Source organism: Scophthalmus maximus, chromosome 17 (assembly GCF_022379125.1).
Source record: "Scophthalmus maximus strain ysfricsl-2021 chromosome 17, ASM2237912v1, whole genome shotgun sequence".
Classification (NCBI taxonomy): Eukaryota; Metazoa; Chordata; class Actinopteri; order Pleuronectiformes; family Scophthalmidae; genus Scophthalmus; species Scophthalmus maximus.
In genome coordinates, this window is record NC_061531.1 from 5,550,779 (window position 1) to 5,566,753 (window position 15,975).

Here is a 15,975-nt window from a genome sequence, read left to right on the forward strand (position 1 = left end):
GTCAAAGTCAATTTCCTGGGGAAGAAAGGAGATCTAAACTGCTGGAGGAGTGTGGAGCAGCACATGCACGAGTTGATGCTGAAAAGAAAGACAGGGTGAGACACAGAGACAGAGAGAGAGAGAGAGAGAGAGAGAGAGAGAGCAAAGCAAAAGAAAGAACAAAGTCTTTAATTGGCTGGGCGCCATATCACCTTACCAGACACTGCCTCAGCACACTGTGCAAGAACAAGCAGCTTCCTCACCACCATCCAATTAGAGTGGGCTGGCAGTAACTTGTCTACATTCACAGTATATAGCCACCTGATTAGTCTCCTCCGCCTGCAAGATTAAATACAGTGGAGAGTGCCGCTGCAGGCCTGCGCTCAGGACTTATATCTGCCACCAGCTGCGACGGCCTTTATCAGCTGCCGTGTGAATGGAAGCAAACAGGCCGCATTACTGTAGAGAGAGAAGAAGAAAAGAACAGGCTGTGTGGACAATAGTTACAGACCATATGCATAAGTGAATGTGTATTCATCTCTGCCAAAAGGTAAAAGGTAAATGGTGAAGAGAGAGAGGGGGGGGGGGGGGTTTGGCTTCACATGAGGAGGATGATAAATATATATATATATATTTTTTAACCACAACTGAGTATTCTCCATCAGGAGCCGTGCGGCGCTCCTGTTACTGGAGGCAACGCATTTCTAAGTCCCCTGTATGACTCATCTGTGTGTGTGTGAGAGAGAGGTGAAGGCAGGCAGCTGAGGTAAGTTATGTGGAACTGACACCATCTGGTTCCCTCCCCGCCACAGTGAACAATAATATTCTCAGCCGCCGCCGCCACGTTCACATATACCACCATCTCATCCCGTTGTCATGGCAGTGACACACGTAGTATTGGAGGGAAGGATAATCTTGGATAAAGGTCAGGAGACAATAACTAATTACCCCGATTGCATTGGGCGCAGTAGGATTTCAATGAACACAGCATGAACACGAGGGGGGAAGACATCTTCTCCGGAGAGAGCAGAAGAACAACTCTCTGCTCTGAAAGGCAAGGAGGTTTAAAATCCAACATCAGTCACAAGCATCTTTTATAGCTCACCTCTGGCCACACTGCACAGACATCACAAAACCAGCTAGAGTAGAATATCCACACCGAGGACATTGTACTTGGCCCGAGCGACGTCGGATGATGATGATGATGATGATGAGGCTGAGGAGGGTTATGAGCTCCAGAGTAATGGAACTATAGAACCAGCTGGGTTCCTCATCAAGGCGACAAATACGACAACATTCAACTATGTGTGTGTGTGTGTGTGTGTGTGTGATAGTGTGTAACAGTGGGAGGGAAAGCATGGTGTGTGTACATACCATCCACATTAACTATACAGTTAATGTTCAGTAATTGACTTCATCATTTACACCCCAAGCTTCTCCCGCTGTGACATGTCAACATGTCTGCTATGAAAGAGTCCTGTTTACACTCTGACACCATTTTACATTCCATACATACATAAGTATCATCCACATATTTGGGAAGGGAATCAAGGGAATATGTAATCCTCGAAGTTGATGTGTCGGAAGGAAAGAACATGGGGAGGGGCCATAATATTTACTAGTTTATTAATTCGAGGATAGCTAAGCATTTAGTAATTCATAGCCTGCTGTTCATGAATTTGTGAACACCATTTCCATGTATATGATGATTTGCAGTCAAAATGTTCCTTTGGGCGAAGCAAACAAGTGAAAAGAACGGCACGTCTGTCAGTAAAAATGCAAGAAAAACGATATTTTTAAAAATATGTCAGATGATACATATTTACTGGTTCTACCTCAGCCCACTTCTAAAAGAGCCCAGGTGATTTAAACATCCAATGTTAGGACCAAAAATTGCTAAGCACCATGAGAAAGAGAGGAGCGTTAACCGTCTTTATTATAATGGCATTGCAAAGAGTTTACAGTCATAGTCACACAATATACTAGATCATGGAAACATAATCGTTTTTTGTTTTGTTTTTAATAAATCATGCATGAGAAAATGCTGTAAGGCATTTTTCTTGAAGTCCAATCACATCCAGCTCAGACAAAGGCTCACATATGTTCAGCTCTGATAAATGTCAACATGCTCGATGAATGAGGTCACCTGAATTCATATTTTAGTCCTGAAATGATCATCTTCCTCAATGGGCTCAGTGTTTTCTCTGTTTTTAAGGCTCCAGTGAACTGAGCAACATCTCGAGACTGACTAACTCCAGACAGGCCACATGTCTAAACTGAAATAATGACGTGCTTGAATGATAAATGGTGGTAAATTAGTCAATTATTAAATGTCAACAAGTGAAACTAGAGAAGCCATTATCAAACAAAAATATATCAAACATTCTCTTGCCACTCAAATTGTTATCATCTGCTGCGGGTTATTTTGCAAACGTATGAGCTTTGGGCACATTTTGCAGAACAAACAAACCATGAAATTAAGAAAAAAAGAACTGATTCATGAATAATGAAAACAATCAGCAGTTAGAGCCCTATTATCGTCACTGTAATAATTAGCTACTACAGCAAGAGGCAGAGGGAGATAAGCAAGTGTAGTTTGTTCCCTAATGGACGTCGACACCGACGCCGTCCAACAGATCACTAGTGGATAATTGGACTGTCAGAGCAGCAGTAATAATAATAATGATATCTGATTAATTGAATTGGAAAGAAAGCATCAGCACATCCATTAGCCAGTCAGCTTCTCTGCTGCAAGACGCATTAACACAGTATCTCACGGGAGCAAATTACATATAATGGTATAATAGTATAATACACGTCCCTTACATCATATGCATATTGGCATACATGAGGATTACGCTGATAATCTTTCTTAACGGGGCGCGGATTCAATGCACACACGAAAGTGCCCGGTGAGGCTCACATGGGCACACGTGTTGGTGTAGGTGCGCGCACAGTCCTGCGTTGTGTGGCCAGCGTGTTACATGACGCAGCAGGTGAAGCCGCAGCAGTCCTTCAGCAGTGTCAGCCCCGTCTTGGTGATGAACGACTCCGACGCCCGCCGTGATTTGGCCGCCACCGTTTGCTCTCGCGAGGCGCCTGGTTGAAAAGGAGACGTGACAGCGAAATATGAATTCGCCGGAGCGCATGTTCACGCCCTCATCATCTACGGCGCATCTCCACTTAGACACTTGTATCCCTGACAATGAAAAAGTTCAACATTTTGGCAAATGTGCCTCTTTACTCTGTTGACACAACGCTCATATCTGGACGTGTGCAAATATTAAGCACCCACTAGCATAGTTTAGCACAAAGACTGGAATAAGGGTGATGAAATCCACCGACCAGATCCTCAAATACTCACTAAAGTTGATTTGGCTCCGCTGCGCACACACGCAACAGTCACTCGTCTGCTGTGCTTCTGACAAGGCAGCGGCTCAAGGAGTCTCTGCTGCAGCATTTGTATCGGTGACACAATAACCACGGGTGTCACCAAACAAACACCGACCTTAATCCTAAAGAGTTAGGATTAGGACACGATTTAAAAAAACCCTCAAGACTGGAGAAAAGTGGTGCAAACAAAACTGACTTGCAACCCAAGATTTCTTTTGAATGGGAGTTTTTCATGTGTCGGCCTATGACAGTTAGACTCACTCACCTTTTGCAGCCAATGCCTTGGGAAATTTGGACTGTAAGAAAGCCGCCATTTCTCTGTCCTCCTCTCTCTCCCTGTAAAAGAAAACCTTATTATTATTTACATTTTTCTTTGGCATTGGTTTTTGAGATTGTGTTACATCTTGCTAAGTGCCACTGGGTTATATTTGAGAGAAACGTAAACCACAGGCTGGGCTGACACTTTAATCCTTGATTGTGAATTCACGGCTTGGTCGCGGCACACAGCCCTCTCTCCTCATTTTATTTTTGAATCCACGTTGAACACAGGAGGAAGCCGGCCCCTGCTATCTCCCTTGGAACAATGAACCTGTCAGTCAAAGATATTCCTTCCCAATACCTGCTTATCACCGGTGACGGCTAATTCAGCACCACAAACAAATCATCTGAGGGACGGTGGACCGAAAACTCATCGGATGGATAGTCTATGATCACATTAAGTACCTGTATGTATTTCACCAGTGGAAACTTAATTTGCAGGTTATGATTTGTCATATTTGTACAGGAGATTCCGTCAAATGTCAGTGGTATTGAACAGATGTGTTCCAGGAGAATCTTCAAACTGATGTAAAGTTTAATGTGAAAAAGAGAAAAAACCCGCGGCACAAAGCCATTTTCCATCACTGGACTCATTGAGTGCACCTCAGCCGTTCAAACTCCACATCGTCCACGAGGAAGTCTCTGGTCTCCACCAGCTTGTTGATCTGCAGCAGCAGCTCCTCCTCCCTCGCCCTGTCCTCCTTGGACTTGTCTTTGTCTGTTCAACGGGCACATGACAAGCTTTAACCTTCGATAACTCCATTACTGAGTGATAACACATTCAATGCCTTTTACATGCACCCGCACACACAAAAACACAACCGTGAACGTCATGATGGAGCAACAGGAAGAGTCGGGGCATCACTAAACTCAGTATAGGGTTCATTCTGGAACAAGTGTGCAGACGCTGCTAGAATAAGGATTAAAATCTTACAGTGCAAAGCTGCCCATAGTTTTATAATCTTCCCAACGTTGCTGCATTGTTGTGTTTTCAGCCCTTTTTAGTTGCCGCAGCAACGTTCTTACACATGCGAGCTGTCGTCTAAGCGTGTTGATAAAGGAGTGTGAGTATTATCTGAATACTCCAAACTAAAGAAGAACCATTATGCACTCAATGAATCAGGCACATCATCATAGGAGGTCTACGTGCGTTTGGGGTGACAACAGGTGAGGTCATTGCTTCTTATTCTGATGCTGTTCTGTGTATAAATCCTTTGCCGCGTCTGGCCAAAGTCTTTTCAGAGATACAGCAAGAAAATAAAACGTCTGCGGGTTAAATGAGGTGACTTGACCTCTATGAGGTGTTTTTTTTTATTCACCTGGAATTGAAACAAGCTTTTGCAGCTCCTTCTTCAGCCGTGTGATTTCCTTGCAGAGCTGGATGTCATCCATCCTGAGAGAATAACAAGACAGTGTTAAAATAATCCCCCCCCCAAAAAAACCCTGAGTACATATTTTGCGGGAGAAATCGTCTCGTCCCCTCATTAAATTACACCTCAAAATTGACGTTCTTCAAGAACACATTGGCAAAAAATGTCTAGCTTGGGCTTCAAGGGGCTTTGAAAACATACACTGCATTATATATCATTGCGGCGGAGCAATTTCCTTCCAAACGTAGCATGCGGCAGCGTGAATGGGAAATTGTACGAGCTTATCAAACAGAAGAAAACACCGGACTCGGATTTTACCCTCGCGCGGCTGTGAGGTCCGTGCCTTTATTAGCTGTAAATAACACGGGGCCGGCACTGTGAGCAAATCACAGCAGACAGAATCAAATCTCATTTGGCCGTCTAAAGCTGATAGCGGTTTCGTGAACATCAGTGGCCGGTCACACAAAAGTGTTTGCATTCGTCGGTGTGTGTGAGTGGGCTGCGGGTGCAGTGACGGCTGTGATGGAAAGACGTACTCTGAGCTGTTGGTTTAATAAAAGAGGTTTCACTTCAGGGTTACTTCAGGAGCACACGTTTTCTCAGCGTGATTCATGTGCTGCCAGCCGGTAGTGTTTATTCAAAATGTAATAGTATGAAAGTGGCCTTGTTCGCGTTGCAGGCAGCCTGAAGGTCGGGGCTACATCATCCACCTGAAGAGGGATTTTAAACAGCGAATAAACTATTCCCACAAACAATTGCATCTGTATGAATCCAGTTATTAAATGTTGAACACTAACAACTTTAAAGGACTAGTCCGACTAGCTGAACGTGAAGCTTCAGCGAGCAGTCACTTACACTGCTTTCAGACCTGCACTGAAGTCCGGGCCTTTTTCCTTAAAATGTTCCAGAGGGGCTGTATGCCAGAACGCAAATGTCCACAAATGTTGTCTCAAATCTTTGTTGGCAAATCAACTGCGTTGTAGTTGATTTGATCGGTGTCAACACATGGGGCCCGCAGGGGATGAGAAGTAAACCGGTCTATTCTTAGGGGTGGAACTGTACGTCGCTCTGCACCCTCTGGTTGCGGGTGAACGCAGACGGGGAGTCGCGTGACAAGCACGACGCGAGAGCTGTCTGACGCTGATCGGGGCCGATGTACACTGGAAGGCTTTCGCGAGAAGAAGACGTCATTATACAGTGCTGATCGTTGCTCCTAGTCCCTGCGCTCCCACCTCCATCCGTGTGTGTCAAAATAATGAGGAAGGTCTCCACAGAAAGAAAAAGAGTGAAAATAATTTCAAATAGCAAGGATGAGAGGGAAAAGAGATCTGAAGGAAAATGAGGTGTGTGTGTGAGCGTGTGTGTGTGTGTGTGTGTGTGTGTGTGTGTGTGTGTCTGTGCTGGTAGCCTGGTGAGATATTAAACAGCACTTGCTTGTTTTGTTTACACACATTTTGCCGTCATGCACTTTGTCTCTCCCTGTGTTGGAGGCTGACAGTCTCGGCGCATGCTCTCTTAGTCATCAGAGACTCCTGACAGCATCGCGGTGCGTTCAGATCCCTGTGCAGCAGAGCTTCACTCTGCGTGTGTGTGTGTGTGTGTGTGTGTGTGTGTGTGTGTGTGTGTGTGTGTGTGTGTGTGTGTGGGTGCAGGGGGACCACACAGCGGGACATCCGACATCATGAGGAGCATGTGTTGTCCACTTGGGTCTAACGTAATAAAACTCTATCAGTTCCAACCACACACTATTTTGGAGATCCATAACTCATTTTTAAAAACAGACAGATATTGTCTCTGGCAGTATAACACCTTTGTGTCTGTGTTTGACATGTGTTTCAATGTGCTGCTGCTGCTGCAAAAAAAGAGCATTCGGGAAGTCGTGAAGAAGCAGATCTTACATGTATCTGAGCTCTGACTCTCTCCGCACGAGGATGTCTCGTATCCGCTCGATTCTGAACAGCTCTCCTTCAATGTCCTCGACTGTGGCCGTGGAGTCGGCCATCGAAACGACATCATCCGCTGGAAGACAAGCAAGACCAAACCACGTCCACTTGGTTCTGGTTAAAGTTTCTACGGATCCTTTTTTTTTTTTTTTTTCAATTCAAAGACATAATGTTTAACTAGAAATGAATGAAAGAAAGGAAACGAGCACATTGTGTTGTGTGCATTGTTTACTAAATTAGTTATTGTAGGACTCTCGAGATTCAGGACATATAATGTGGAACTAACTAAATATCATTTATCATTGGGACAGTTGAAACGTGCAATGATCCTTGTTCAGCTCAGAACATTCCCACCACCTCGGATCATAACCCCCCCGCCCCTATAGGATCTGGTCTGAGCTCTGAGGAGCCCCCCCCCCCCCCTCCCCACCCACAGCCTCCGACTTCTCACCAGGAGGGATGAGTCACCCAGCGGAGCTCGGATGGGCTTTTAATTATCTGACCTTGTGTGGGGAAGACATCCCAATCATACACGCTGAACCACTGGGGATAATAGAGCTGCACAAACACACAACCCACACAATATTTTTTGTCCACGTGTACATACACGTACACACATGTACACACACACATATGAATATGAACTACCGCTGGGTGATTTGGTGTTTCAGTGTTACAACAGCCTGCATGTGTTCCCTCTGGTTTCATTATTATACGACAGGCTTCCAGCATGCTGTTGAAATTATTCCCCTCTTTTAATTTCACACTGTCACTTTAATTATTCTTGTATGTGTAGATACACTGTTTGTGTCATTTACTGGCTGTATATTTGTCTCACTTCTTTAATTGCCTTTAAGTGCCGTATAAAGAAAGTAATAAAATACAATTAAATAAAATGTTGGTGTATTCTTTCAAATAAAATGTTGCACACATGATATGATAGAAAAGAAGCTTCTACAGCGCAGGAATAACAGAGAACCGAGAACGGAACCTTAAGGAACATCAGAGAATAAAATCTGACAATCAAAAGGGCTTCTCTGTTAATTGCAACTATTGCTACTGCTCTGTATATAGTAATTATATCCTTTTTTAAATTTAATGTTATTTTTTTATATTTTATACATACTATTGCTTTTTTGCACATTTCTTTCTATATTCTTCTGTCCACTTTGCTGCTGTAATGCCCAAATTTCCCCATTGTGAGACGAATAAAGGTATATCTTATCTTAATTTATTAATAGTGACCAAGTCATTTTCCTGGAGAGATATAATGTGATACTAGATATTGAGAAAATATCTACATATTGGGAAAATAAAACAATTCAATTATTAATTTTTTGGAATTGTTTGCTCCACTTTATTTTCCGCTTGATTTAATCTAGCAAATATACATTTTTTTCCAATATGGTTTGCAAAATTTTGTTGAAAACGTTTCTCACAATTGTCTCAACGGCCAGGGGGATTGTCATGAAATTGTATTAAAAATTCAGTAGCACAAAATCTTCCTGTTAAACGAATGAACCAAACAGACTACCGTTCACACGGGGGTCCTCAGAGTGGACCGGCCCCCTGGGCCCCCGACCCCTGGGGGTCTGTTAAATCCTGGCTACAGCCCTGCGGACAAGAAACTTCACGGGTCTTTCATTCTGCTCGACTGACGTTGGTCCTGAGACGAGTCTCCTTCTGTTGCAGGTCAGTTCACTCTGTGCACATCACTTGTCCCGTCATGTTTAAGCAATGTCAAAAAAAACTCACCTGGTTCCTCCGCGGCTGCGTCCACCTGCGTTGTTTGCAGGGCGCCGTACTGTCGAGAGGGGTTTCTCTCTTTTTCCATGGTTTTTTCTTCTTCTCCTTCTCAAAATGGTTTCCTTTTCAAACTCCTTGCGCGCACACACAAAATAAAAATAACCTAAACAAATATTCTCGCAACTCGGAAAAAAGAAATCAAAGCGTGTCGACTGAGTCCATGCACCATAGCCACGTTGGTATACGAGGGGATGGAGGAGGAGGAGGGGATGGAGGAGGAGGAGGAGGAGGAGGAGAGGTGCCTGGAGCTGATGAGTCGAGTCCAGGTCCAGTCCTACAGAACACTGATGGAGGTCTCCGCTCACAGGAGCTGATGTAGACGATCTCTGCTCACAGGCGCCACCTAGTGACAGAGACGGACTATAGCACAGAGCAACGGACCAATTGTTTCTGCTTCAACAGTGATGCAAATGTGGATATAACATACTGTACATATTGAGAGGGGGTGGAAATGCTGACTCCTCGTGGATGAATCAATTTACCAAATAGAATAAATGTATGGACTCAAAATTCTCTCTCTCTCTCTCTGTGTGTAAATAGGATATGTAGTTGTGGGGGGAAAAAAACTGGCAAATGTGTACATGAATTAAACCAATGATGAGGCTGAGGGGGGACATGAGTACATATTCAAAGCAGAGCAAACAGCATTAAAAAAAAACAACCTAAAGGATCAGAATGACAGACATCTGCCCTTTTATTGGTCGCCTGCGTCCTAACCATCCCAACGCCGTCCACGGGAGAATGGAGCGCTTATTTCTCATGAGATTTTCATTGTGCCTGATTGAGTTCAGAAGTGTGTGAGATTACACAACGGAAGCAAGTGACGATTAAAAGACAAAAGGAGTCTGTATTGTTTCATGAATGTATTTCCCTGGAATTTAGAGACTGATCCAGAGCAAACATTTACTTTGGCTGCTGAGTGCACTTCACCACAGTTTTTTGCAAATACCAATCAGGAGTCAATGCTGGAGAAAAAAAAATGAAGGCGGTGGTTAGTTCCAGCATGGTTAGTTTATTCTTCACAGTACTTTGGTTTGCAACAGTTTCAGACGCAGCCAAAACAGACCCTTGGTGAAACTTTATGAACAGAAAGAAAATATCACGAGGGAGCCTTTTAACATCAATGTTAATATGATATCTGCACGGAAAATGGAAAATATAAAGTCTGAATTTAACATTTGCGGTTTGTTGTTGAAGTTTCTTTCCTCACAAGTCTAAAGGGAACATTTGACATGAGGTACATTTTGCGCTAATCCCCATTTGAAATACAGGTTAAACTAACTTTTTTCTGGCCTAATCTTTCACACAGTTTAAAAATAAAGGCACATTTATATATATATATATAATAAGTGAAGGCAGTCAGTCCTAACTTTTCCAGTAGATAAACAGAGTTGTTGGGTGTGGTGAAACCGAGCGCTGTTCTTGTTCGGTCTCACCTTGTGCACACTTCTGGTGTTTACACACCTTGTTCGAGGCTTCAGTGTCTTATTGTCAAGATGCTTCAGGTGTTGAATTTGCCAAGTGGTGCAGAGTCCTTCTTCCAGCCGCATAATCCTAATTTGTTTTAAAGATTACAGATTACAGAATGACGGTTTATGCAAATGTGAATTTGGTATCGGCTCGAGTGGCCGAGCCCCAAGTTTGTCAGTGCAGACGATCTCTGCAGGCTGATGAAATGTCATAACAGGATTGAAGCCACACGTTTTTGTGCTAATGGGAGTTAACAGTCAACACTTACATTTTAATTTAGCCTGTCAGGATAGGAAATTATTGATTTCAGTCATGCTACTTGATGATACAGATTGAAGTGTCTATAAAATATAGATAGTAATCTGGTGGGGAATGATGATAGGAAATTGTTCTATGGTATGATTTAGTGAAGGTAGATCCCACACGGTGGAATTCAGTGGTTTATCCTCCTGCCATAGTTATTGTTGCTTCTGTCGTCTTCCATCGCTTTATCCAGCCAGTCTCTCTCCTGCTCCGACTCAGAGTCACTGGCTTCGCTGGCGTTGGCGGCCAAGAGGCGAGAGTAGTTAATCCTGCGCTGGCGGGGGGCCTTCCACTGGAGGAGAAGCAGACACACGCACCATGCCGTCAGACCCACTGCCACGCCTCTGAACAGCCACGTCAGCCCGAACCTCTGCACCACATAGCCTCCGGCGAAGCTCCCGAGACCGCTTCCCAGGTGCAGGGAGAGCGCACTGTAGACCCTCCTCACGCTCCTCTCAGCCCCCGGCGTGGCGACGTCCTCACACTGGGCGCTCACAGCCCACCAGAGGGCTCCGCTGCTGAGGCAACTCAACGTCTGAGCGGGCAGCGCGGCCCAGGGTCCCCAGAGGAAGGAGTAGTAGAAGCACTGCAGGCCGAGACACGTGGCCCCCACTGCGAGCACCCTGCCCGGGCTGAGGATTTTGGATACGCGGCCGGCCAGGAGAGGGAAGGCGGCCTGTGAGAGCAGCGCGAGAGCCAGAGACAGCCCCATGTGCAGCTCGTTGCTCCCGTGATCCTGCATCTGCCACAGGAGGAAGTTCTCCACGGACGAGCACGCCGCCCCGACCAGCAGGGTGGTGATGGCGCAGAGCAGAGCGCGGGGGGAGCCGCGAACCAGCTGCACGGCTTTCAGGAGCCCGTTGGCCCTGTCTCGCTTTTTGTTCAAGTACAGAGGGAGGTAGCAGGCCGCGGGCAGGGCCATAGCTGCCAGAGCGGCGTAGCAGTAGAAATGCACCACGCTCCTGCGGGTCTGTCCAGCTATGAGGCAGCTCAACTGGCTGACCAGCAACCCTGCTCCTCCCGCCCCACACGCTGCACCCAGTAAACCCCACAGACCCGTGCTGCTGTAGCGGTCGGAGGCGTCGGCGAAATCGAGATATTCATACAGTCCGTCGTCTGCCGTCCACTCCAGAGGGGCTGACGCACACTCCCACGCCGAGACAACGATGAGCATCATGAAGAAGAGCTGGTGTTGAGGGTCCATGGCCTTCAGGCTTTCTAGAAAGTCAAAATGTCTCTCCTCCTCCACCGCCGCCGTCTTTTCTCCCTGCAGTTCTACAGACGCTGATTTAGAGTTTGACCTCTTGTTCCTCACTGCGGCAGCAGAGGAGCTGGTGACATGATACAGGGCAGAGCTGCTGATCTGTGGATCTCGAAGACTGCTGTTGACCGCAACCGCTACAGTCTCTTGTGACAGCTGAGGGTGAGATTTATCGCCAGCACGATGATCGTTTGAAGTTTTGCTCGTCGTCATTACAGGAGCAGATTTAGTATCAGTGATCGTCTTTGCAGGAAGCGTGACGTCAGGCTGAGAAACGAGATCTTCTGGGCGCGTGCTAGTTGATGTTTCAGGTCCAACGCTACTTGTGAGCAGCTTATCACCGAGACTGTGGGCCGCACCGCTGGTCAAGTTAGACGTGTTACAGGCGCTGCCCTGCTCGTGCACATCTGCAGGCGGGATAAGCAGCAGGACCAGGGCGACTGCTGCTGAACACACGAGAGAGCCGCCGATCACCGCTCGCCTCTTGTTGTAGTGCTTGGACAGCAGGCTCGCCACGGGGCTCCAGACCAGCGCTATCAGGTGTCTGGTGCCCATGACGACGCCGGTCATCGCGGGGGTGAGGCCCAGCTGTCTGAGGTACAGGGTGAGGAAGGGGAGCAGGCATCCTTTGGCACAGGAGCATAGGAAGTTGAGGACGCTGGCCAGGGCGAGGGCGCGCTCGACGTCGATCTGCTTGTTCCTCCTCATGGTCGTCCTCCTGGGCAGCTCGCGGTCTCCTCGGGTGGTTTTCACATGGAGCGACTGGTTGGATTCAAACGGAGACAATTAGAGTTTGAGAGATGAGAAATAATGATAAAGTTGACACAACAGACAGATAACAATAATCAGTCCTCTAATGCTGCTTATTAAGTATAATAACAATGGAGCCGCAACAGTTAAGCGATTAGTAATCGCCAACTATTTTGACAATCGAAATATTGTTTCAAGTAGTTTTTATGAAACAAAAACAGTCAATATTCTCTGATTTCCGCTTCTTAAATGTGAATATGTTCTGGTTTCTTTGCTCCTCTGTGACAGTAAACTATATATCTTTGGTGTCTGGACAAAACAAAACATCATCTTGGAGTTTGGTAAAGTTGCGGCCATATATAACAATGTGAAAGGAAGGTCACAAAGTTCCTACTAAGGATATGATTATTTTTCATTATCAATTAACCTGACTAACTTTTTTTTGATGATGTTGAATTGTCAGGAAAGCAGGGAAGCGACTTCCCAGAGGCCACGGTGATCTCTTCAAATGTTTTGCACACTGAATGCATTTTAAATCACATCATCACACTGCACATTCTAAATATTATAATAAGACCATGAGGATGAATACATGTGAAATTGAATGCATACATGTCTATGACTTCGAGTCATTAGTGAGTTCATGTGGAAAACTGTTGTTGAGTTGGTAAAGTTAAATTAAATCCCCATGTTGAACCCCGACTCTCGATCCTGCAGTCACTGGAGCAGCTGGCTGATTTGCACACGGAAACGTTTTTGCACAGCACACACGTGTCACAAACACGGAAATTAAACATCCCACTGGCCTATTGAACTATGATAACTGCAAACTGAGCAGTGGAAGATGTAAAAAAAAAAAAAAGAAAGAAGAAAAAATTAGCTAGTTTTATTAGCAGGAAGAACGAGTTTCAATACACACCTGTCCGGCTGGATGCACCTGTCAGCGCCACGTCAACTTTGTATGATAAAAAAAAAGAACACTTCAATCTTTTACCTTTTCATTTCTGGCCGCTCGGAGATCCCTAAATGTTTCTACCGATCATCTCCCGCCTCCGGCTTCTACATCACACCCGCGTTTCGGTCTCGGTGAGGTCGGAACGTAGATGGAGAGCCAGCACACCTGTCGCGTTCTGGAAGTTCGACGTCTGACGCGACTGTGGTTTCAGGTCTTTCTTTGCACCTGGAGCGGTTTCCATGACTACAGCGCCCCCTGGCGGCGCGGATGCCTCCGTGCGCCCGGCACGGACACGGTGGAAAGTCAAAGCCTTCCTAGACCAAAAAAAACGCATTATAATGTATGTGGGCCGATCCAAATCAAAAGAAGATTTAAACTGTGCTTGCGAAGCGGTTAAGAGTTAGATTTATTTGTGTTTTCCCAAATAGAATATTTTTTTGACTGGGTAGAAACAGTAAGAAAACTTTATTTATTTACCACATCTTCCAAATTAGTAAGTAAGTATACATTATGAATTCCTGCCATATGTCATGGATGCTTGTGCCTGTCTCCTTGAGTCCAAACAGAACAGAAACAGAATTCTCAGTGAGTTTGACATTATAAAAAACTGATTGAAATCCTTTGTTTCCTTCTTCCACAAGCTCATAGTAAATACATAACAAATATACCACATCATGATTTAATATTTGAATTGAAACACAATATGAATTCCTGTTGCTTACTTAAGTCACAAGTATACTTCATCATATAAATCATCAAGATTTTTAACGGCGATGAAAAGCAACTAGGTGTCGTTGAGTTGCTGCAGGATACTGTACCTGAAGATCTTAATGCTAAAGTACTTCAGTTTAAAACATTCAAAAATTAACTTATTGTAAATTCAGGGAATGTAAAGAAATTATATATTTGACCTCATGCCATCAACTGAAGTTAGCATGCTAGCAAACAAGCCTCGCCCATGGCCCCGCCTTGTCTGGTCTGGTAATACCACTTTGTACCACAAGGGGTGATTGTGAGTCAGTGTTGCGTCCAGCCTGCCCTCAGTCCAACAGGAGAGGATGAAGAGGTGGCATTTTTGAACACAAATTATCATCAAGTGTTACCAAAATAAGAGGAACCCGAAGGCTTGTTTGCTTCTGTTCACATGACAACGCTCGAGTCCCTCAGAGTGCCACACCAGAGAAAGTGTTGATTGGCAGTGACAGGGTTTCGTTCAGATACCTGCTGAGGGGCAGCTCTCGCTCGTCATTCATATTGAACGGGGAGCGGATGCTGCATCCTGGGTCCAAGCACGGAGAAATGTCCACTCTGCAAAGCAATGACATCACACTGTCGTACAGTTTCATTTGGCTTTAGGTGAGTACTGTGTAAAAAACTTTGCGACACAGAAGTCTTGCCTTAAGACATCGGTGTACGTCCTGCGAGCGTCTTTGCCCAGACACACGGACAGCATCCGATGCTCCATTGTCCTGATACTCCATTGTCCTGATGCTAATGTTTTGGGTTCCGATTTTCTGTGATCAAAACAGAAAAGCTTTAGAAATCTTAACAGTTTGATTCACTTGCAGTGCTACAGTACTGTTGTGAATAATATTACCTCAGACAATAGCAGTGATAATGATTTTAAAACCATCTATATTCCAAAGTAGAATTCATGAACTTCTTACCGTGTTGTATCCTAGGTCCAAACAGTCGAAACTGACAGTGAGGTAATCCTTGAACAAGTGAAAAGAAATTATTCATGTTTTAAAAAAGAATCCCTCTTGTATTAACTGAAAGCTCTCAACGAAAAAAACAAAAACAAAATGAATACAAAAGGTCAACCTGTAGTTACAGCTGCTGGCTCCGAGGTAATCACCACGCCACATGTCATGGGTGCTTCCCCCCTTACAACTCTTCGTTTGCTTAAAGAATTCTATACAAATTGTTTGACATTTTTTTCTTGCCAAGAGTTGGATGAGAGGACATGGCCCGGTTCAGTGTAACTAGAAGTAACCATATTTGGAGGGGCAGGGGGGTGGGTCTGACTGAGAGCTCGTCCACTGCGCGCCCACCTACACCTGCAACCTGCTCCTATTGGACGTTCCTAGCTGTCAATCGCGCTGCATCCGTGCCCCATTGCATACGGCCAGTTGTATACTTGATCGTCAATTTTACTTTTAATGAGACCATAATTTACTAAATAAACATCATGCTGTATTGAAGAAGACTTCAAACTACAGATTGAGACCATAAACTCCTCAGGAAAATGTTTACTGACGTTATAAATTGAGTGAGAAGTGGAGTAATAGACTTCTATAGAAACGGTAAATAGACCATATAGACTTCTTTTTGCAACCATTGGAGCCGCCCTCTGCTGGTCATTTGAGAGAAGACAGGTTTCAGGCCCTTCCCTATTGGCTTCACATTCACGGCCCTGTGACAACG

General features: G+C 45.0%; 2 protein-coding genes across 3 annotated transcripts; both read right to left on the reverse strand.

Moving 5' to 3' along the window:
- Positions 1 to 1,897: 1,897 nt before the first annotated feature.
- zgc:171844 (uncharacterized protein LOC100151763 homolog) lies at positions 1,898 to 9,081 on the reverse strand. The gene is made up of 6 exons (XM_035614836.2): positions 8,759 to 9,081; positions 6,959 to 7,079; positions 5,010 to 5,083; positions 4,294 to 4,408; positions 3,638 to 3,708; positions 1,898 to 3,078 (listed from the first exon to the last, which is right to left on the reverse strand). The coding sequence occupies exons 1-6, from the start codon at positions 8,835 to 8,837 to the stop codon at positions 2,960 to 2,962; spliced, it is 579 nt and encodes a 192-aa protein (XP_035470729.1). The 5' UTR covers positions 8,838 to 9,081; the 3' UTR covers positions 1,898 to 2,959.
- A 720-nt stretch (positions 9,082 to 9,801) lies between these two features.
- On the reverse strand, positions 9,802 to 14,838 carry mfsd6l (major facilitator superfamily domain containing 6-like). Of its 2 annotated transcripts, none has more exons than XM_035614802.2 (3): positions 14,770 to 14,838; positions 13,513 to 13,862; positions 9,802 to 12,605 (listed from the first exon to the last, which is right to left on the reverse strand). In XM_035614802.2, exon 3 carries the CDS (start codon positions 12,549 to 12,551, stop codon positions 10,713 to 10,715), a length of 1,839 nt encoding a protein of 612 aa, XP_035470695.2. In that variant the 5' UTR covers positions 12,552 to 12,605; positions 13,513 to 13,862; positions 14,770 to 14,838; the 3' UTR covers positions 9,802 to 10,712. The 2 variants fall into 2 exon arrangements, with proteins under 2 accessions (XP_035470695.2, XP_035470694.2); XM_035614801.2 differs by having other exon boundaries at positions 13,588 to 13,862; positions 14,770 to 14,836.
- Between the last annotated feature and the right edge of the window lie 1,137 nt (positions 14,839 to 15,975).